The following is a 24,535-nucleotide window of genomic DNA, read 5'->3' on the forward strand; positions in this document are numbered from 1 at the left end:
ATAGGTATGACTTCTTTCAAGATGCTTTTTGTTTTCAAGATGTTCAAAGTCAAGTGAAAATAGGCTGACTATACATGAATATAGGCATGAATGTACAAAATCAATCTGAGAATTCTTCGAGAGAGATTTTCTTGCAGGACAAGAGGGTAGAAGTGAGTCAGAAGCAAGAGATGTAAATGTTCTATAGATTCATAGGTAGGTGACATGTATCACATAACATATTGTTCCAAACAATCTTAGGTTACCTTACCATTCCACGATTCTAAAAGAGTACTACTTCAACCTCGTTTTACTGTTAATATTAGCAGTTTTTAAGACTTTTATTCTCCAACTGACTAAAAAAAATTATGCTTGGGATGATACACAGATAATGGCCATTGTGATACCGTTAAGTATTCAATACATATTTTTATGTATTTTATCTGTGAAAATAAGAATAATTTTAAGACTAGCATTTAGGACTCACAGTATAGTAGAAGTTTTACTTTACTTGCTTTAACTTACTCTATTTGGTTACTCTATTGCTAGGAGACATTTAACCCAGCACAAAGAATATGTTTCAAATCACTTCTTGCTGAGGGTGGTTTCTTAGAGAGAAATTTGAGGATAGTAGCAGAGTGTTCTGTACAAAATTCCAAACAATGTTTCATACAAGTAGAGAACAAACATTTCTTATTATGAGTACACAGATGGATGAGTAATTTTGCTTTCAGGAGAAACAGATGCTAATCCTAGGCAGTCTTTCCCTGTCTTCTAAGTGATTTGTCTAAAAGCAAAGAGTAAGCTACTGAAAGCAAAATTTACCAAGTAAATAAAATAGCAATTATTTAAGAGATGTTACAATCACTCAAGGGTGTATCAGAATTTTAAAAAAATTAGGAATATGTTGTGTTTCACAGTCAGATATTTAATTGACTTTAGGTATGAGTCACTTTATCTGCTAAAATTGATTTTGGAACTGCAGGAAAAGTGTTGATTTTGACAGAACTGAAACTGACAGACTCAGGTTTTATAGAAACAAGTATCCAGATCAGTAGTCACAAAGAATTAGTTTTTGCTGAGTTTCTTCTATGTAACATAAACTGTACTAATGACAATATGATTCTCTTATTCTGACTCAGTTGAGGAAAAAAAAGGAATTCTTTCGACTTTGTCTTCAATTTGGAAGAAAGCAGTAACTTAAAAGTAACTTGGCCTTTATTCTGAAACTGAATGGAGAAGTCTGGAAAGGAAAATGAAGCTATTTGCACATATTTAGAAGAAACCCAAAGCTTCTGAATTGTAACTAGTTTGTATATAAATTATGCTCTACAAGAGGTCACTGTTATTACCTAGTACCCTTGGCTTAGCTGTCTTATTATTGTTAAGGTAAAGACAAAAATACTAAGAAATAAGTTGAGGACATAAATTTTTTTAACACAGGCAATAATAAACCATGTTTAAGAGGATTATCTGAAGAATACTATCTTTAAATCTATGCTTAGTAAAATTAAACATTTTTGATGTTAATTTACGTTGATTTTACTAAGGAAATGTAATTTCCTTAATTGTAGAATGATACCTGTAAGATAATGCTTGATTTTTAATTAGGTGATGTTTCTCTTGTAACTACTACTTTGAAAATTATTAGGAAAAAACTTTTTTCTTTTCCTATTGCCAAGCATCCTCTCTGTTCACAGCCTATTTATGTCATATATATATGGATATATAACTGTGTATATATGTATATATAGCATAAACATAGTAATTAAAATTAATACCATAGCTGTAGCACAAAAATAAGTATGATGCCCTTAATTTTTCTTGCATTATAAGGGAAAACAGGGGCTGTATTTGTTGTATGCCAGCAAACCAATTAGTTATAAAAGTGACTTTGCTTCCTTTACTCCAAGTAACTAAAAGCACTCCTTTAAGAAGGAATTTCTTATTTTATTTGGTTTACTAAATATATCCATTCCAGGAAAGAACTGACCCTTTAAAAATATTTGGGATAATAATTATTAGGTGATTATATGCAAGGCTACATTATAAATAAATAATGTGGCATTCATAACATTTTCCTACACTGTCAATCACCAGTAAGGTGGCCAAAAGCTCGAAATAAAATTTATGAATGAGCTATATACTAAAGTAGGACAAAATTAGTTTGAATCTCCACACACATTAAAGCATACTGAACTCAGAGTAAGGTTGAAGTAAGTCTGAAGACAGTGAAGAAAGACTGACTACTTTTAGGTGTATTTCCAAGAAAATATAATGTTGTTCTCTTAAGCCTAAATTAATATACGAGTTCGAACATCACATTACGCTATACATATTTTTACATATTCAGTTAAAATGATTGGTATTTTACCAATTGATGTTTTATCAATCATCAACACTTTTCTGTTATAACGATTAGTGGTTTATCAATTCTGCAATGTTATAACGTTGTGAAAATGCTACTATATTAATGGACAAAATCTATCTCATGAAATCTCCCTTATCATTAATCAGAGAACTGGGAATGAAAGAAGCTATTTCATCTAAACTTTGGCTCTTACACATGTTTAGGCTCAAACCACAATAAAATAATAAATGTCCATCCTTTACTTAAAAGTAACAAATTTCTTTATAAATTAAGTTATTTGAATCTTCCATCATCCTGTTAAAATACTAACACTTGGCTACAATTTTTAAATCTGAACATATATATATATATACTGTCCATTAAGCACTTCCCACACAATATTTTATTAGATTCTCACTAAAGTCATGTGAATCAGGTATTATTGTGCTAATTTCAGAGATAATTCTTGAGACATTGAGTAGCTCACATATTTTAACTTTAAACCCGGACCTACAAAACTAAGATTATTAGAAAAAGAAAATTTATTCTTCAAGTATATACTGAACTTATCTAATTGGACTGATACTGTGTTAGGTGCTAAGTTTAAAATCAGTTTTGTAGAAGTTTAAAAAATCCTGAAGGGTGAAAGACATGAAGACAGTTATAAGTAATTACCAACTATATGACAGCTGTTCTGATGGAACTGTGTATAGAATCTATAGACATGCAAAGCTGATATGGTTGTGTTACTAGAGAATCAATTAAAAGTGTTTGAAGGATATAACAGCTTAATTTAATCCCAAAAGACCAAGAAGTTGTTCAAACTTACATTAGGGGGAAAGAAAGAAATTCCAAGCACAGGGAATAAATTTCATATATAAAGACTTGACAGTAAGAGCTATACAAATAGCTTAATGATCTTGGGTGATGTCAAGATCTATCAAGCATGCTCAAAAGAGGTAAATCTTAGCAGTTAAGATCATATGCTCTTAATCTAGATGGCTTGATTAAGAATTCTGGCAATTATTTGTTGTTTGTGTGACCTTGGTCAAGTTACTCGATCTGTTGGTTCTACCTTTCTTTTTCTGTAAATTGGAAGTGAACTAACACTTCCAATTTCTTTTCTTGTGAGGAATAAATAACTTCAAACATATTCAACATTTGGAATAGTGCCCAACTCATAGTAAGCATTCAATAATTGTTAGCTATTATAACTAAAATGTATCATACTTCTAAGGAGAAAGGTAGAATGAAAATGAAAGTAGAGGTCAGATCATGAAGGAACAAAATTCGATAAAGAGTACAAACTATATTGGGTTGAGAGTCACTGAAGAATCAACTAGGAAAGTTATGTCCTATGGCAAATCTTTCATTTATTGCTAATAAGCAGCCTTGCAGACCAAGTCTGTCTGCTCTGGATGAGTTCCTAATGAGCAGAATATGGGCCAAACAAGCAGCAAGGGAGAGAAGAGGCAGAAATTAGCAATTAGGATAAGCCAGAACAGGATAATTAATCTCCTCATAATCAAGAGTAGGCAAGATTTGCTGAATGTGAAACTGGCCAAAGCAGGTATGTTTCTCTGTCCAAAATACTGTGAAGAAAGAAAAGTATCTTCTTAGAACAGAAGTTTCTTTACTGTGACTAGTTTAGAGATTAGAGAACACACGGGGTGGCAGGGCTCCTGGCGTTCTGAATACAGGCTTCCACGGTGGTCTTCCTACTCTGTGCCTGGATTAAGAGAAGGCTGATGAAATATGTTTTTCCTTCTTCTACTGGACACAATCCACAAATGAAAAACTCAAGACTTTCAATGTTTCCTTGGGACAAGCATCTTATTTTAGACAACACTCAAGCCTGTGTTCACCTGACAAACGGCAAAGTCAAGATGGATTTGTTCTAAGCCGTGTTGCTAGTTTTGTTTCTTTCCCTTTCCCCAAACTAGTTTTAATAGTTGCAGAAATAAAAAGTAAAAATACTGGTGAGCTTTAGTTTTGATGACAAATGGATTTATGGTCTTTGCAGGAAAAAGTTGTTTTTCTTTTTCAAAAATGATTGAGGCTCTGAGCTTGTCCAACTCAATGAAAACGGTATGGTAGACTCATTTACTACAGATGTGCTAAATTGACTAGTCTCAAAATACTTATTTAACCGAAAGAAATTCACAAAGGCATCCGCAAGCCTTCCTAATACTGTCCTTAGGTTATAGTCACATGACCGTGAATAAATATTGAAACTACAGAGTGAATATGCCAGGAATTCTTCAACTCCTTTGCCACATCAAAAAAAGAAAGAACATTGTTTAGGAAAATCAGGAAGTTGCATAATGCTAGAAGCCCCAGAATAAATATTTTTTCGCAGTGGAAAAATCCAGCAGTCTTTAAAGGTAATCCAAAAAACACCATAGTGCTATGATTAAGAGAGGGGAACAGAGAGAGGTGGGGCAAGTGTCCTGCCTGCTATACTATCTCTTCAGCCCCTTCCTCATAATTTTTAATGATGCTTTTATATTAGTCACATATAACGGAACATGTGGGTCACAATCAGTTTTTTAAAAATGACCTCTCAATGAAAAGTAGAGCAATTTATGAACTATAATGAGAATAGATAGGGTGTATTGTCAAGTCATACCTATATTCTACTTTCCCTTGGTTACATCTCCAGTCTTTTCATCCCAGTAAGTCATTTTTAGCATTTAAATGTTTAGAATAATTTAAAAATAATTTTCTGGGGCTGGAGTGATAGCACAGCGAGTAGGAGGGCATTTGTCTTGCACGTGGCCGACCTGAGTTCGATTCCCAGCATCCCATATGGTCCCCCAAGCACCGCCAGGAGTAATTCCTGAGTGCAGAGCCAGGAGTAACCCCTGAGCATCGCTGGGTGTGACCCAAAAAGCAACAAATAAATAAATAAATAATTTTTTTCTGCCTTAATATGTTTATTTTCTTGCTATTTCCATATTTTCACTCTAGTCAACGTTTTTATTGAAAAATATAAATATCTTAATTTTCTCAACATCCACTCTCTCCTCAAGCATTGTTACCTTATTTATCTCCATATAAAAATAGAAATGGCATTTGATAAAGTTAACAATGACCTCTATAAACTAAGTTCAGTGATTATAAATGATTTCATGTATTAGTCAAGGTCTTCCTATCAAATACCAGTATCAAATATTAGAAATAAACCTTGAATAATTTAGTAGAAATTTTGCTGAAAAGATACTGAGATAGCAATAGACAACAATTACCCTATTAGAATATGCCATTCTTGACAACATGGATGGAATTTGAAGTTCTTATGCTAGGTGAGCAAGTTAAAAAAATTAAAGACAATTACTGGTATTCATATCACTGTCACTGCATGACTGTCATCACTGTCATCCCACTGTTCATCAATTTACTCGAGGTGGCACCAGTAACGTCTCTATTCTTCTCAGACTTGAGATTTTAGCAGCCTCTCCTTATTCATCTTTCCCAGTGATTGGAGGCTCTTTCAGAGTTAGAAGAATGAGACCTATCATTACTGTTTTTGGCATATCGAATACGCCACGGGTATATGCCAGGCTCTGCTGTGCGGATGGGATACTCTCAGTAGCTTGCCGGGCTCTCCAAGAGATATGTATTATATATATTACTCTCTATGATTTGTTGCCTACTTTCTGAACTCCATCAAATATGGTGTGGTAATTATGGAAAATGAATATTTAGTGTCTTATAATGTATCATGGCTGCTCGATCTGGAAAGCGGTCTGGAACGTGGCGGTGGTTGGGTAGTGGAGGTCAGCTGCTGGGTCTTGTCAGGGTCCTGGCCAGTTGACCCCGACAAAGTATGATCCCCCAAGTCCCCAGACTTACTCCCTATAGGAGAGGGCGTGGGAGGGGGAGAAGCCTCTGCCCAGCCCCTCCCTGCCGCCACGGGGAAAGAAATATGCAATGGGTGGGGGGAAGTGGAGGTCAAGCAGCTCTCATTTTATTAGCTCTCACACAGTGTATTTGTACATGAACTTCAGGGCAGCCTACATGCATATTGTGCACACCTGGTTATCACATTCTTGACGTACACCTCGATAAGCTCATTACAGATGTTAGCTAATGATTTATATTTCCCGCTCTCAAGGCCGGGTGTGTTAGCTCAGACAAGTGATGACTGCCAGGTCCCTCATCCCGTAATCTCCTCAACCAGAGTGCCTTTCTGGGTGAAGTGCTGGCACAGGGCTCTGAGCCCCTGTGAATAGAGCTTGTCCTGTTTCTAGGGTTACTTGGCCAGGGTCTCAGGCTGGCTGCTGAGACCCCAATAGGGGCTGGGTCCCTCCCCTCTTGGGTTCTCACCCTCCCCTCTCTGAGGTGCCCTGAGTGGAAACAGCCTGGCGTGGAGTTAAATATGTTTAATATGCCTCAACTAAAAGTTAGCTGTCATTCAGATTTTCACATACCCCCTTTAAGAATTGTTAAGTATACTTAGGAGATTATTTTGAAAAATTTTACTATGTGTTTTAAGTTTTTTAAAAGTCTTCTTTTATTAAGAAAAAATGTTTTCAGAGACAGACTATTCTGTACATTTTTAACTTTGACAGGGTCATTCTGGAATGCTTTGTGGGAGGACAGAATTCATCCTGTGTTAACTTCGAAAGGTCAGGTGTAAACTTCAATCCTCATTTTTTCCCATTACAAACATGTTAAGAATCCACAAACATTTTAACTTTCATTTTTTTTGAGACTTGGTGAGTAAATCCATACCCACCCCATTCATAACACTTATGATGTGACAAATGCTAATTATTTTAGAGCCTGGCAAGCTACTCATGGCATATTCGATATGCTAAAACAGTAACAAGTCATCTCACAATGGAGACATGACTGATGCCCGCTAGAGCCTGGCAAGCTACCCGTGGAGTACTCAATATGCTAAAACAGCAACAAGTCATCTCACAATGGAGATGTTACTGGTGCCCGCTAGAGCAAATATATGAACAACGGGAAGACAGTGCTACAGACTACAGACAAAATTCTTAGTCTTTTTGAGCATTTTTTTTTCACGTTTGATTTCCTCATAGAGATTCTAAGACTTCATTCTGGGAGACACTGATGTTGCTAGCACACAATGATTTTCTTGATGAGTGATTTTTGCTTCTTATATCTTATTACAACTAAACATCCTCAAGAACTATTATGAGCAGAGATCAAACTAAGCATCTCTGTAAAAAATTCTCCTTTTATAGTGATATTTTATCCTGCCATAGGTATTCATATGATACAAGTAAATAATCTTATTTCAAAATACAATATATATTTTAAAACACATCAAGTATCTTACATAATTACAGAAAACCTGTAAAACCAGGCTTGGAAAATGGGTAGAATGGAAGGGAATTTAGGAGGATAGAATTTGAGAATGTACAGTGTTCTAGATCTTGACACTGATACTGGTTACCTCTGAAAACTGAAAGCTGATAATATTGGTGTCACTACAAACAGAACAAAATCTCTGTTATTGCTATTTAGTATAGCACTGACTCCCAGAGGAAGGCCCCGTAGCTATAATAGAAATACTAGGTATAAGTCATGGGCCTTCACCTTTGTTAGGAAGAAACCAGAAGATGACAATCTGGAATAACTTACTTTTGTATAAGGTGATCAAGACTGAAAAAAAAAACAGACTTAAAAATATCTACACATAAAAATGAAAGATGAAAGAATCCAAAAACAAAATTATAAAACAAATGTCCAATACAGCATCTTTGGGATGATCACATATAATTGGAGACTTTCTTCATAAAACATCCTTTCTGAAGCTTCAAAGACATAATACTCTTTTCCTCCTACATATTACTGGTTATACATTATAATTTCATAATCTCACTTGCTTTTGCACTTTCATTTTCTACCTTTACGTGACTTCCAATGATACAATTCCCTCATGACCTGGCTTTTCTTTTCATTATTGATTTTTTTTTTTTTGCAGTTCTTTACTTGGTCTCCAAATACACTTATTGCCCCTTCTCTATTTTCTGATTTGTCCTAGGAAACCAATCGCCATGAAGAGTATCACCTGGGTTCTCTTTTCCTCTTTCTTCCAGTTAGAGTTGGTCAGTGTGATACACCACTGAGAGACGGAAAGAAGGGAGAAGAGAGCACTAATATATTAACTTCAATTCCTCCCAGATTTGGCATCCTGTTATTGGCTGTGTAACTTTCATCCTTAGTTCTTGTGAAGTGCACCTTTTCTAACAATCTAAGCTTTCAACTTGATGAGTAATTTCACATTCTTTCTTTCAACCTTTCTGGCCTAAGCAGGGTAACAGCCTCTGCTATTTAATAGTTTCTAAGTTTCCCAAGTTTCCTCAACATCTCTTTCTAGCTATGTTATGAAGAGATGGCCTTTCTGTACTTCCTCTGTAATTCTACTTGAGTATTATGCTTACTTTTGTTGGATTTGGATAATATGCTTTCTATGATGATGATAAACTTTTATTTGTGACCTCTGGGCCTCTAGCCCAGATTACATAATTGCCTATATTGCAACTTTATTTGAATATCATGTTTGTCCATAAATTTAGGCCTTCAGCATTTGCTTTATTTTAATGATGAGCACCAGTGGTAATTCATAAGATTAGAAACTTTCACAAGTTAGAAAATTGTGAGTTATCTTTGATATCTGTTCCACCTCCATTACCCTTAGTCAAATTCAAGCCCTATTAAAGCTATCTCTTAAATGTTACCTCAATATATAACTTTATTTCCATTTCTACTTTGCCGATCTGGCCCAGACCATGTTTATAAACATATATATGTTTATATATGACCTGGAACACTGCAATCAATAGTCTTTTTTTATTGGCCTCCTAATAAGATTCTTGACCTTTTCTAATACATTTTCCATAACAAAATCAAAGGGAATCCTCTATATAAAATTGGATATTGGGGCTGGAGTGATAGCACAGCGGGTAGGGCATTTGCCTTGCACGCGGCCAACCCGGGTTCGAATCCCAGCATCCCATATGGTCCCCTGAGCACTGCCAGGGGTAATTCCTGAGTGCAGAGCCAGGAGTAACCCCTGTGCATCGCCAGGTGTGACCCAAAAAGCACAAAAAAAAATTGGATATTATCCACTTAAGATTAAACTTCAAAGTGGTCTTAAGTTTTTAGAAAATGCTCAATATTCTACACAGCAGTAAAAAAAGATGAAATTTTTGGTACCCATAATGAGGATGGATAGGGGTGTGTGTAATCAGGGTAACAGGCTAAGTTGGAAGTTTGTGAAAGCCAAATACTGCATGATCTCACTCATTTTGCTGTTTATGCAAGCAGTACTGAACAATGATAAACTCTTGGTTGTTAATTATTAAGAAGTAGAGAGGTGTGTGTGTATTGGGGGAGATAGGGGGACTACAGGTGACATAAGGGACAGTGGTGGAGGGTCCTAGGCACTTATGGTGGTTGGGTACAGTGACTGTGCATATACTATCCTAAAGGACAACACTATTATAAACATGTTACATAAACTATAATAAAAATATGTATGAGGAAGATAAAATCTAAAAGTTTAATATTCTTAAAAATTTTTTTGAGGTTACACTGGTTTATGAGTATTAATGTTTTTATGTTTCAGAGGACTGGCTTGATAGCACAGTGGGTAGGGCATTTACCTTGCATACAGCTGACTTGGGTTCAATTCCTCCATCCCTCTCAGAGAGCCTGGCAAGCTACCGAGAGTATCCTGCCTGCACCGCAGAGCCTGGCAAGCTACCCGTGGCATATTCGATATGCCAAAAACAGTAACAAGTCTCACAATGGAGACATTATTGGTGCCTGCTCGAGCAATCGATGAACAATGAGATGACAGTGCTACAGTGAATGTTTTTATGTTTCAGAGGTACAATATTACCACACCGTGCATTCTATCAATGTATCATATTTTTCCCCCTTTGATATTTGGGCCACACCTAGCAGTGCTCAAGTAGCTACTCTGAGTTCATTGCTCTGAGGTCTCTTCCAGTGATGCTCAGGGGAATAGCCAAGGTCAGAATAGAACCCTTTGCTGCTGCATTAAAATAATGTGCTCCAGTCCTCTTCTAGTGCATCCTTCCAAATCCACTATACTGCAGCCATCATACTCCTGAACAGCATCAAACTATCTCACTCTACACCTTGCTAACAGAACTTTAGTCACAACTGCTCAGTATTAGTTGTTCAAATGCACTGTTATTCCTAGATTTTTATATGCTGTGCCTCTGTCTAAAATACTTCTTTCCTGTTTTCCTTCTTGTCATTCCTAACTTATTCACTTTCACTTATCAGTCAGTCATCACTCTTTATATTCCTTTATATAAAACCACATTAACAAAGGTGTAGTTGACTAAATAGCAAAATGTATACCTTGATGACTCACAGTAAGGAATATTTCTGTAAAATAATTTTCATTCCAGTAAAAACAATATATCCATTACCCTTCACTTACTTTTCTATGCTCTCCTTTCACAGACCACTTTCCCATTATTTCCATGTCTATGTCATATGCAAACCCATGACTTGGAATGACTAGTTTCTTTTTCTTGTCATTAAAGGCAGTTTACAACTCTGAGAATTTTGTTTAATTGTAGTTATATAGTATATATCATTTGTTGTATGCATTTTTACATAGATAGTTTGAGATTTATTCAAGTTTCAGTCATGTTTCAATAATGCACCCTTTTAAAAAATTCATACTAGTATTATATTGAAGACATGCGCCACAATTTTAAAAAATTGATTCAGCTGTGCTGGGTTGTGTTCTGAGTACACTATGCTTTCTGAGTCTGCCAGGAGTGATCTTAGAACACAGAGTAAGCCCTGAGCACTTGCTGGCTGTGGCTCCCAAAAACAAACACATGGACATTCTAGAAAGAAGCCTATACAACATAATGGTATGCTACAAAATCAACACACAGAAATCCATATCATTCTACATGCAAATAATGAGATAGAAGAAAAAACCTTTTTAATTTCATCGACAATTGTGCCCTTTCCTATGCAAGTATCTGAGAATCAACATAACCAAGGATTCAAAGACTTATACAAAAATTGTAAATTACTTCAAAAAATAGATCAAGACACAAGCAAATGGGAGCACTCCTTGTATATAAATTGGAATGACTATCCCACCCAAAGCACTGTGCAGATTTAATTCAATCCCCATAAAAATACCTATATCATCCTCAGTACATGGAACAAATACTACTAAAGTTTATGTGGAGTAATAAACTCTGGATAGTTAAAGCTATAATAAAAGAACAAAGATGGGAAACTTCTCCTGTGATTTAAATTATGCTACAATGCTATAGTAATCAACATGGTGTGGTACTAGGATAAAGTCAAACTTTCATACCAGTCAAAGAGAACTGAAATCCCAGAGATAAACTCTCAAACTATATGGACAATGAATCAATGACAAAGGAGTTAGGTTCATGAAGCAGACCAAGGAAAGACTCTTCAATTAACAATACTGGGGAGAACTGGAAAACCACATATGAAAAAATGAATCTGGACCCATATCACACTATATATAAAAGTTAATTCAAAATGTATTGAAAACTGGATATTTGGTCCAAATTCATAAAATGCATTAAGGAAAACACAAGCGGAACTCTCCATGATATATATTGTCTTAAAGCAATGCCACCAAGAAAAAGAAGCAAAAATAAACAAATAGCACTGAAAAGTTTCTCAAAACATCTAACTAAGAAGTTTCTACATTGAAAGAGTAATTATGACTAAAATAAGGACATCACTGTGTGGGAGAAAATGCTCTCTTATTACACAAATACAGAATTTATAAAGCATTCAAAAACATAGCAACAAATTAAATAAATGGCCTCATCAACATAGGGAAAGGTTGGTCAGTAGACACTGCTTCAAAGAAGATATATATATATTGCCAATAAGTATTAAAAACTTCCTTCTAGGCTTACCATCAAGAAAGGCAAGTTGAAATGACAAAAAGAGCATCTCATTATGTTAATATTTCATCATTCAGTGGGAATGGCATACATAAAAAAAACAAACCAGAAATGAGTGCTGATATGTATGTGTTGAAAAAGGAAGTCATACCTACTATAAGTGGTAGTGTTCTCTATGAAAGAGTGTGGAGATTTCTTTAAAAATTAAGTTTATGACTTCTGTATGCCTTTTTGTCGTTTAATCCAAAAGGACAAAACCATTACTTCAAAAAGATTATTTTCACTCCCATGCTCATTGCACCGCTAATCACAATAGCCAAAATTTGAAAACACTTTTAAGCACCCAACAATAGGTAAGTACTTAAAGAAACCGGGCAGAGAGAAAGTGCATGAGTAAGGCACTTTCCTTGCATCAGCTGACCCAGGTTCTATCCCTGGCACTCCATAAGGTTCCCTGAGCACCACCAGGAGTGACCTCTGAGACAGAGACAGGAACACATTTTGGGTATGGCCCCCAAACAACAATAAAATTGTGATATAATTAAATTATGGTGCAATGGAATACTCCTCAGCTAAATGAAAACTGAAATATTAGGGTTCACTGTAATTGGACAGAACTGAAGAGAATCAAGCTGGGCAAAGTGAGTCAAATGCAGAGAAAAAAATACCAAATAATCTTACTCACATATGGAGTACAAAGAATCATATTAAGGGGGTAAATACTAATCAACGATAACAGGCCCTGAAAGTCTGTATATAGAACTGAGTTTGTAACACGAGACACAATAGGAGAGGTGAAAGGGGACATAGAGACAGTAAGTGGAGGGATACAGGTGCTCAGATGGCAGGTGTGGTGTATCGACACCAGATTCTTAAGCATCGGTAATTGTATTATAAATAATGGCACCTGAATTTATAAAAAGAAAGAAAAGAATTCAAGCGTAGGGGGCCTTGCAGAGCCTTTAAACAGATAAAAAAAAGTAGAGGTCTGTGGAGAATGGTGGACTTGGAAAAAGTAGGGAGTCTCCTTGTCATTTCCCTGTACAGTGCTCTCACAATCTCTTGCATTTGTCTATTCCAGAAAAATATTTCTTATATTACATCAATGAACAAGTGCGGTCTATGAGTCACTTCAGAAAATTAACTGAACTGCTACAGGTATCCAGGAATCTCTGATCCAAATTGAGTCGGACAGAGACAAAAGTTAACACCTTGGATTTGCAACTGGTGTCTGACTGTAAGTTTTAGTCTTACCTATGCAACTGGATCTATTTCTAGACAGAGAGTGTCAGAACTGAGTTTCTATCTTGAACATGTTGCTGGTGTCTGAGAACTGATTATGTATAATGGGCAGCCTACATACGTGGGCCACCGTACCTTACAATTGAGCTGCAGGACATATAGAAACCAAACGTGTAGAAATTAAATATACTTCGACCTACTACTACTATATTGACGCACTGATAGAACCATTCCAGGTTTTTCGTTGTTATTGTGTTCTTTCTGATTTTGGGGGGCTATACCCAGCAGCACTCAGGGATTATTCCTGTCTCTGTACTTTGGGATCACTCCTGGAGGGGTTTCAGGGATCAAACCTGGGTTGGTCATGTGCAAGGCAAGCACCTTACCTGCTATATCATTACTCTGACCAGCAGAAACATTCTAGTTTGAGGAACATAAATCTAACTTACCTATACTTGGATTTCAAGATCTCTCACTCAACTCTTCACCCACATCAGTTTTTAAACCATAATTCTTTTACTGAAGGAGAAAAGGATTTTCTCAGAGGAATCCTTCAACATGGTCATAGGTACCTGTGGTCATTTACTAGATGATAGAACACTAGGAAAGTGAAATGTTTAGGCTTCCTGAAGGATGTGAGATACTGGACATCATTTTAATAATCCGTGAAAATCTAAAATATGGCTGTCACTCTGGCCAGAGAGGAAGTTTATGGAAGCCTTGTGAAGAAAGGACATTTTTTTTTCTTTTTGGGTCACACCCAGCAATTCTCAGGGGTTACTCCTGGCTCTGCCTTCAGGAATCACTCCTGGCAGTGCTCAACGGACCATATGGGATGCTGAGAATCGAACCTGGGTCGGCTGCATGCAAGGCAAATGCCCTATCCACTGTGCTATCGCTCCAGCCCCAAGAAAGGACTTTTGGTCCGATTTAGTTTTCAAATTCCAGGGGAAATGTGAGCAACTTTTCCTCAATCTCACATGATACTGAAATTCTAAAACTCATGAAAACTATAATGGAAGAAATGGAAGAGACAAGAGGCAGATATCACAACTATCTCTTGCTGCTCCCTCTTCCACATTCCTGCAGAAAACCGTGCATCTCAATCATTTCCCCAAGGAAAATTACATTCTCTGTGGCCATAAATATAAAAAGGTAGAAACCCTACCTATGTCCTGTCTATCTTGCTTATGTCTGGACACCAGAAAGCCTTGGAAATAATTTGCAAGGTTCAAAATTACAAACTTTATTGTGTGCTGATGACAATTATGTTGACTCTAAAAGCTCTTACACATATTCCTATCATTTAGGATAGTATTAGCAGGAGTTTCTAAAATTGATCAGGGGAACGTCTATAGCCTTGATATAATTGAACTAAGGACATTATACTACGTGGACTGGAGAATAGAAAGAATATCATTGTAAAGATGTGCTCAGGCTAGTGCTGAAAAACTTAGGAACTGGTAGAAGGGGAATGACTTTTTAATGTTAGTGATTAGGGACGTATCACGATGTCTTCTTTAAAATGGGGACAATCTGTTTCACTTTGTGATGCTAACCATAACTAAAGGGGCACAATGCCTAGTCGATCTCTCTCTTTTTTTGGGGGGGTGGGGATCAATACCCGGTGGTCCTTAGAGATTATTCCTGGCTTAGTAGTCAGGAATCACTCCTGGCAAGACTCAAGGAACCATTCTGGGTGCCAGGAATGAACCTGGGTCAGCTATGTACAAGATAAGTGCCCTACATGTTTTACTATTTTACTAGTTTGTTATTCCAAACCCATTTATAATAAATCAGTGGCATTAAATAAATTTACATTGTGGTGCAATCATTACCAGTTTTTAATCTTGATAGTATGGGGAAAAAAAGGTAAAATAAATTTTTAAATGAAGACAAAAGTATGCTTTTTGAAACTTTAATCAATCAATATGTAAAGACAAAAATAATTTAGACAAAACATGTATAAAAGAAAAAGAAAACTCTAATCTTATATCACCATTGGATCAACAAAGACAAAAATTTCACACAATTTTTTTTTAGTGCTATAGTTGTAAAAATGTAACGAGAACATTTTTTTTGGGGGGGCAGAAGTCACTGGAGTTAACAAAAGGTGCATATATTCCAAAGGTGCTTAAGATATTTGATGAACTAAAAAAATCAACCAGGTTTTGTAGCTCCAAAATTTCTGCTTCCTTATTTTTTTATTTATAAGTTTTTATATATGTAAAAAATAGGATAAATTATTCTTACATTGATTGTTAGATCATATGTCACATACCAAAGAGAATGTACTCACTGAGTTCCCTGGAAATCATAAATACAATTTTGGAATAACTATTAAAGATATTATTGGCTAAACCTGCACCAATATAAAAGCTAAGAAAGGTAGCTTCAACATTGAAGATAGGGGCTGGAATGATAGCATAGCAAGTTGGGCGTCTGCCTTGCATGCAGCGGACCTGGGTTTGATCCCATATGATCCCCAAGCACCGCCAGGAGTAATTCCTGAGTGCATGAACCAGGAGTAACCCCTGTGCAACTCCGGATGTGACCCAAAAAGCAAAATCAATCAATCAATCAATAAACAAACAATTGAAGATAGAGCAAAGAGGCACATAAAAATAAGAAATAAAGAGCAAAGAGATAGTGAGTATACTCACAGTAAGACCCTGTTTTCCCGACAGCCCCGCTTTTCCAGGATTTCCTGCAGTGCCATCTGCTCCATGAAATCCTTGCAAGCCCTTCATCCCAGGTGGGCCTGGAAGTCCCTTAATTGAAAATCAATTAGATTATAAGTTCTATACAGATGCTTAAATGATAAATGCCATGATAAATAAGGCATGAGAGTAATATTTACATCTTTAAAAATTTATCACCGGATAAAGTTTCCTGTCTCCTTTTTCATTTATGGTTTCATTATTTAGATTCAACAGAATAGTACCATTTTTCGAAGTTCTCTAAACAAAAATGACAAGCTAACCGCTAATGGACTTTGTGATCAATCCCTGATATTGATACTAATTGATATCAATCAGTGATTTTTTTTTTTTTTTGCTTTTTGGGTCACACCCAGCGATGCTCAGGGGTTACTCCTGGCTTTGCACTCAGGAATTGCTCCTGGCAGTGCTTGGGGGACCATATGGGATGCCGGGGATCGAACCCAGGTCGGCCGCGTGCAAAGCAAACGTCCTACCCGCCATGCTATCGCTCCGGCCCCAATCAGTGATATTTCTAACTTTTCTATTTAATGTTTTATGCAGCTGTGGAGGAGAAAATCAGTTATATGCACTAGTTAGTCACTTTTTTTTTTCCGTTTCTGTTATTTGTCACATGTGGCAGTGCTCAGGGGTTACTCCTGGCTCTGCACTCAGGGATTACTCCTGGTGGTGCTTTGGGGGACAAGAAGGGATTGAACCTTGGTCATTCGTGTGCAAGGGAAAGTGCCCTACTCGCTGTATTATCTCTCTGGTCCATTCTTGCCACTTTAAGTCAGGTAATCGTATGGTTGAATAAAGTCTGAATATTCTGTTTCTACTCCTGGTCAACTAGATTTCATCCGTAAGGATTTCTGATCCAAATATGCTTATAATTTGTGTTTATTTTCTCTACTTTTGAACCAATATGGCGGAGTACCAGAAGCAGGCACCCAGCCCTTGGCGACGGAAGGCCACCAGGAAGTCTTTGCTCATAAACCAGTCAACACATCCTGGCCTGGCCAGAAGAGGAAACTGATGGTTAAGGTCAAATTAATCTTTGTTCTGTGATGAAATGATTTCAACTTATTTTTTTTCTAAAATTTTAGTTCCTTTTGCCAGGAAGTCAAGTCTTTCAAGTTAAAATTCTGCTCGTCTTATCTTTTTTTCACACTTTGAACACCTTTGACCTTTGTCCCCATTCATTGTGTTATGATTCCAACTTACTTAATTTTTTTTTTTGAGGTTCACCATCAGAGGGTTGCATGAATCCACAGACAGGACTCCATGACATGGAAAATAGCAAGAACTATCCTGCAATTACAGGACTTACATTTATACATCAAGTGTCGTTTGAGCAAATAGTCTTATTTTGTTTCCTCTATGTTCCAGCATGGACTTAAAATATTTTTAAAGAAAATCTGATTTATTCACAACTTGTCATAATTGGTCCCCAAATTTGCTGCTTCCCAAAGTTGCCAATTTTATTTAGAAAAACAAGAAAGAGGGGAAGAGGCCTGGTACTTACAGGAATCCCAGGTTTTCCAGAAGGCCCAGGATCTCCTTTTTTCCCCAAAGGACCCTAAAAAATGTGAAGCACTACTGTCAGTTGACTGGATTGAACTTAAACTGAAGGTACAGGAAAGAGTTTCATGAGCTGAATGCTTAGCAAGTATAAGCACTAGCCAGTACAAGGGCTTGCGATTGCATTTTAACTTTCCTGGCAGTGATTGTCTTCATCTGGAAACAAGAGAATTTGACAGATCAATAAACTTCTTTCTATTTCTAAGCTCCACAATTCAAGACTTTAAAAACAGCCCTAAAAGGAAATTTAAATAGATTATGTTAAAAATGGGAGAGGGGCTTGAGCAATAACACAGCGGGTAGGGCGTTTGCCTTGCATGCGGCTAACCCAAGTTCGATTCCCAGCATCCCATATGGTCCCCTGAGCATCGCCAGGGGTAATTCCTGAGTGCAGAGCCAAGAGTAACCCCTGTGCATTGCTGGGTGTGACCCAAAAAGCAAAAAAAAAAAAAAAAAAATGAAGGCCGGGAGAGTCTTCTCACATCTCACAATCTTTTAGGGCTGGAGGGATAACACAGCAGTTGGGCATTTGCCTTTTGGCCGAGTTGGATTTCTCCGCTCCTCTCGGAGAGCCCAGCAAGCTACTGAGAGTATCGAGTCCGGTCGGCAGAGCCTGGCAAGCTACCTGTGCGTATTGGATATGCCAAAAACAGTAACAATAAGTCTCTCAATGAGAGACGTTACTGATGCCCGCTTGAAAAAAATCGATGAGCAATGGGATGACAGTGACAGCGACAGTGATGTTAAAAATGTCTCTACTTTCTCTCTCTTTCAAAATGGCTAAGAAACTTCTAAGACATTTGCAACGAAGTAAAGAAAAAGTTACTTGTTGAAACTTAAAAAAAATAAATGAACCATTATAACACATATATACCAACATACAGAGGATAAGCTGATTTTCCTTTTGCTTAAAAGAGAAAAGGGGGGAAATGGGTTTAAGTATTTAATTTAGCTTAGATTTACTGATTTAGGGATTTGGTTATGTACTGAAGTGAAAAGTCAAAGTTTCAGCTATTAAGAAGTGGTGTAATGTTCTAAATACTCCTATCTGGAAGCACAGAGAAGAACATATTTTTAAATCAAAGAAAAGATACTTGTTTTCCACAGAACCTCTTGTTTTGTTCATGTGAGAGTTTTCAAACTATAATTGATTCAACAGTAACTGGTCTGCCAGGATAGTTAGGAACGTTGCCTTTGCAAATTGCGCCATTATTCTGATGATATCCTAAAATTATTTTTGAATAAAAATATGAAAAAGTGTGACCTAGGTCATGAATAAGAAAAGGAAATGTACTGTCAATACTACATATTTTTCAGAAATCATCACAATTTCTCATAAACAAGGTAATTCCATCAAAACGAAGGGCAAGTCAAACAATTTTGAAGGTAACTTATGCAAAAGATTCATTCAGTTTGGCACAACATAATAGAAATTTCATAACATACACATTTCTGAACTTCCCGTTGCTCATTGATTTGCTCTAGTGGACACCAATAACGTCTCCATTGTGAGACTTGTTATTACCATTTTTGGCATATCAAATATGCCACGGGTAGCTTGCCAGGCTCTGCCATGCTGGCAGGATACTCTTGGTCGCTTGCCGGGCTCTCAGAGAGGGGTGGAGAAATCGAACCCGTGTCGGCTGCATGCAAAGCAAATGCTCTAGCCACTGTGCTATCACTCCAGCCCATTTCTGAACTTAAACCTTCTTCTCTTTTGAGTCACACCCAGCTGTGCTCAGGGATCACTTGGCCCAGGGAACCATGTATGGTACTGTGAGCTGTGAACTGAACCAGGGTTGGTCTCATGCAAGGGAACTACCTTAAGCCCCATACTCTCTCCCTGAATATAAACTTTTATTCTATCTATCTATCTATCTATCTATCTATCTATCTATCTATCTATCTATCTATCTATCTATCTATCTATCTATCATCTATCTCTATTTTTGGGTTTGGGGCCACACTTGGCTGTGCTCAGAGCTTATTCTTGGCTCTGCACTCGGGGGTCACTGACTCCTGGCGGTGCTTGGGGGACCTACCATATGTGGTGTCAGGATTGAACCCAGGTTGCCTGAATGCTGTATTGTCGCTATAGTTGAGCATAAATTTGAAAAGAAATAGTCAGGGAAAGGGGCATTTTATAGAATCTGATATTGCGGAGTATAAATATCAAGAGTTCTACCTTTAACTTTAAAACTATTTTACTTATCTAAAAATGTCACTATTGTGAAGTCTTCCTAAGGTAAAAAAAATCAGAAAATGGAATCTAGGATTAGATGAATAAGATACAATTTATGTAACATATGACCTCTATAATATATCTGTCTGAACACATCAAGTAAGTAAATAGACTATTTTGAATATTGGGGAAAGTCAATGTTTTATCTTGATAATAATAAGATAATATAATAAAACTAATTACAAACCTCAAAAATATTTAAATGTAGCAAATTCTTTTCTTTTCCCATATTACTTTTTATGCAAACCAACAGATCTAGTGAAAGCTTTTGAATTTTAAAAGACTTTTTTCTTAGTTTATGAATTTCAAATGAGCCCTCTGAAACTCATGATGGGGTAATTGAGAAGAAATTAATAATTTCAGAACAATACATTTAAGTAGAAAAGACTGATTTACAAAGATTAAAACTTCATGTCTATATTTTAATATTTAAAATTTCATGGCTATAAAAAATCCTAGCCATCAAGGACTCAAGTCATAAAATTTAAGTGTCTGTTAATAATACGAGTCTGTCTTACCTGATGAGATATAGAGAAATTTGAGAAGGAAAAAGAGAAGCAGAAAAAAAACGAGACAGAAAAAAAAGTGAGACATAAACGGGGAGTCCAGGATATCACTCTGCCCTGATGGGACTAGAAACAATAACATCCCCAGGTAAGTCTGGAATAAATGTGATGGCTGAGGAGACAATCAATCTCACTGAGACCCATATAAACTCTATGAGTTTATATGAAATCCATATAAACTCAGCAACACAGAAACACTTTCTGTGGGCTTGAAAAAGCTCAAGTCCTCCAAACATCCAGCACAGTGCAGCCTGTGACTCAGTCAGGAGCAAATCACAGAGTCCCTCGGCTCCTAGTGGGGGGAAACTTATACCTGGTAATAGCCATCTGTGGGAGAAAATTCACAAATTTGGGCGTAAAACTGAACTGCAGAGTCTTTAAGACTATCTGAAGGTAATTTAAATAAATCCTTCCATTTGGGCTGTGGCTAACCCTGTGACAAGTCACCTAATAATATTCCAGTCTCCTAAAGAGATGGGTTGCAGAAGCTAAGACATCTGAATTAAGTGTTCACTTAAATAAAAATCTCATGCACCTAATTTGCACTGCCTCACATCTAGAATGGTTAGTGCCTGAGAGATACAGACTGCAGGGTTCAGAGATACAGACTGCAGGGTTCAAAATATACCATTTTATTTTTAGCCAAGGGGTTAGGAATTAGTATAAGCTTGTTAAAGACAAATGTTTTGTTACTTAAAATGGTATTAATGTAATATTTTTCTTCATGGAGAAGAGCTCACCTGTTCCAACAGTATATAAAATGGTATCTGGATCGATAACACAGCGGGTGGGGCGTTTGCCTTGTACGAGGCCGACCCGGATTCGATTCCTCCTCTCAAAGAGCAAGCTACCGAGAGTAGAGAGTATCCTGCCCGCACGGCAGAGCCTGGCAAGCTCCCGGTGGCATATTCGATATGTCAAAAACAGTAACAACAAGTCTCACAATGGAGACGTTACTGGTGCCCACTCAAGCAAATTGATGAACAACGGGAGGACAGTGCTATTTGGAGGAGGGCAAGGGTGGTGAGCAGATCACTCTCTACATTGGTTTGTAGGGTGTTTTGTTGACCCTTGGCATTAGCTTTGAAATTTAATGTTCTTTCCTGTCTTCAAAACAATGGAGCCAGGAACAAGCCTTTAGCACTACAGGGTGTGGCCTGCCCCATCCCGCAAACTCTTCAACCCCCTGCATATATATATAGAGAGAGAAGAGAGAGAGAAAGTTTTGTAACTGTTCTCATGGTGCTTTAATAAAAAAACAAACACAAAAAAACAAAACAAACAAACAAAATATACTGAACAAAATAGTGAGTGAGGCTAGAGAGAGAATACAGGAGTTTAAGTGCTTGCCTTGCAAGCAGTTGACACTGGTTTGACCTCTGGTACCACCAGGAGTGATTCCTGAGCATAGTCAGGAGTAGTAGATCTCTGAGCACTGTGAGTATGACCTCAAACCAAACAAAATAAGTCAAACAGCAAAATAAAGGCAAAATGATTTATGAACAACCAAATGATTATTTTGTGATGATCACTATGTTGAGAATTATTTGAGGAAAAATATAATTAAAATTATTTTTTTAAATTGAAGTTATTTTTTAAATTGAAAGAGGTAAGACTGTATTTACAGGATTTACACTATAAAATCTAGAATGCAATTCAGATGTAGGTACATATGATGAATCAACTTCTAATTAAAAAAAACTAAAGAAAAATTCTGAATGTAGAAACTATTTCAAAAATATATATTGCTACCTATAATAAGTGTATTTTGGCAAAGTCTATCAAATATTAAAAGTGATAAAAAACCAAAGCAATTGTTTTTAATTTTGAAAATGTTTTATTGTGCTTTGAAGAGTATGCCTGCTGGTGGTCAGGAGCTAATTCATGCTCTGTGCTCAAGGGTCAATCCTAGTGGTGCTTGAGCAATACCTACTGACATATCTCTCCTGTCCTCTTCTGTTTTTAGATGTTCAATTCAGAAAAAGATTTCCTTATAATTACCATCATTGTAACTAAAATGAAGCAAATAAACTAGAACACCATATCCTAGCATTGAAGCTTTGATGTACATAAAGATCAACATAGAGTGAAGAATTAGTTCTTTAAAAATTGCGCTTTAAAAAACAATCTCAAAAATGGACCTGTGAGTTAGTCATATAACTAAATTTAGAACCAAAGATTAGCACTGCACTAGACATTAATTCTACACAAGGTGATGCATTCAGTAGGAATTTACAAGTTGGGCTAGAGACAAAGAAACTAAAAAGGTGCTAGCAGTTTGCATCCTAAGAAAGAAAGAATAACTCTTGAATTAATTGCTAGAGCTCAAGTATTGTAAAGCTATGGGTGTTCTATACTATTTTCTAACTAATTAACTCAAAATAATTTATTCAACCATAAGTACCTTCAATAAATTTTATTTTCTGTTCTCACTATAGGAGTGGAAAATGAATTTTATTTGTAACCTTCAGAATGCATGTAAAATTATGTTTTCTCTTTAGTCTGGAAGCTTTGAAAAATATGGTCTCATGGCCCATTTAAATTTAGATTCGTTAGAATAACATTCTGTTCTTGGAATTAGTTGCTAGAATCCTAGAGAAAGTAGCCTAGTTCTTTACTTAGATATTATCTTTTTTTTAAGTGAAGCTGAAGCTTAATTATCTCAATAACTTTGCTATCTCTTACTTTAAGATCTTTAAAAGACAACTACAGGTTTACTACACTTGATCTTAGCCAAAAGGCCGCGAAGCAATGACAATTACAGGCTTAAGCAGTTAAGTATTATACTCTCTTGATATTTTTCCCCCATGAAATTTCGATTTACTAAAATCTGAAATTCTTTTGGAGGAAAATAAAATTTTGGCTTAAATGTTAAAAGTCATTAAATGGTTGTTTACCACATTTTTATTACAAGTCTTTTTTTTTAAGGATGGTAAATAGCTTTGCAATTGGTTTTGACTTGATTCCTTTTAAAAAAACTTTTCAATAAAGTTGCCAGTGAGTCCAATGAAAAAAATGTTGTTTAAGTAAAATGAATCTTATTTTAATTAATTTCTAAAGATTTTCAAACTAATAGAAGTCTTTTATGTAATAATGGGAACAAGGAAGTAAAATTTCTAGTGCTAGTTTGGTTGCCAACTAGTTTTGTGATCTTAGGAAAGTTTATAATCTCTCTGGAATTGAAATATTTTCATCTGAAAAATTAGAAGTCTATTCATATGACTTTAAATGACCATTTCCAAACTAAAAAAATAAACTTAAAGCTTTGCAAAAACAGCAATTGGACAGGATCCACATGGCCACTGAAGTTGTCCTTAGTGAAGAGCACATGGTAACTGGTTATCCTTATTAGTGTAAAACTTTGAACAACTTTGTTCCTTTTCAACTCCTGAAAACTTAGAACTATCTGGGTTTTGGGAAAACAGGCCTGAGACCCGTAGTTTTGAAGATGTGACAACCTTTCCCTGGAAGAAGCCACCTTGTTACATTCTTTCATCTCTGATTGGCCAAAACAGAACCTCAAAACTGACCTAACCCTGAGGTGGGCCTGGGAGTGGCTAGGAGGGGTCCTTGCTACATTCGTGGTCAGAAGCAGCACACAGGCAGTGGGTGTGGAGTTGGAATAATGTATGCATAAAGCTATCATAAACTCTACTGTAAATCTAAATACAATACCACACACACAAATAAATGAGGAACAAATAAAGAAGTGCATGGTGCGTGAGAGAGGAAAAACTCTCATGGTCACTTACAGACACTTACAACACTACTTGACCTCCCAATGGATAAAATAGCATTAGTATACCTGGAGGCAGAAATTAAAACAAAGAAACAAGCAATGCCTAGCTTGGCATTCTTATGATGGCTACACACACACACACACGTGGGATGCTGGGACAGGATGTTGACCTCTATATGACAAGGTCATTGGAGGGTGTTAA

General features: G+C 36.5%; 1 protein-coding gene and 1 pseudogene across 6 annotated transcripts in view; both read right to left on the minus strand.

Annotated features, from left to right (window-relative positions):
- COL24A1 (collagen type XXIV alpha 1 chain) overlaps window positions 1–24,535 on the minus strand; it is a 294,562-nt gene that overhangs the window by 40,469 nt on the left and 229,558 nt on the right. For all 6 annotated transcript variants that reach the window (XR_008630306.1, XM_055140321.1, XM_055140322.1 and 3 more), the window contains 2 exons: window positions 17,731–17,784; window positions 16,170–16,277 (listed from right to left, as the gene is read on the minus strand). Coding sequence is in view for 5 of the 6 variants with exons in the window: in XM_055140321.1 (XP_054996296.1) it covers window positions 16,170–16,277; window positions 17,731–17,784 (162 nt within the window). In the remaining variant the exon portion in view is untranslated. The remainder of the gene's footprint in view (window positions 1–16,169; window positions 16,278–17,730; window positions 17,785–24,535) is intronic.
- Window positions 23,182–23,347, minus strand: LOC129405170 (U2 spliceosomal RNA; annotated as a pseudogene).

The sequence above is a fragment of the Sorex araneus genome, chromosome 5 (genome assembly GCF_027595985.1).
Source record: "Sorex araneus isolate mSorAra2 chromosome 5, mSorAra2.pri, whole genome shotgun sequence".
NCBI classification, from domain to species: Eukaryota; Metazoa; Chordata; class Mammalia; order Eulipotyphla; family Soricidae; genus Sorex; species Sorex araneus.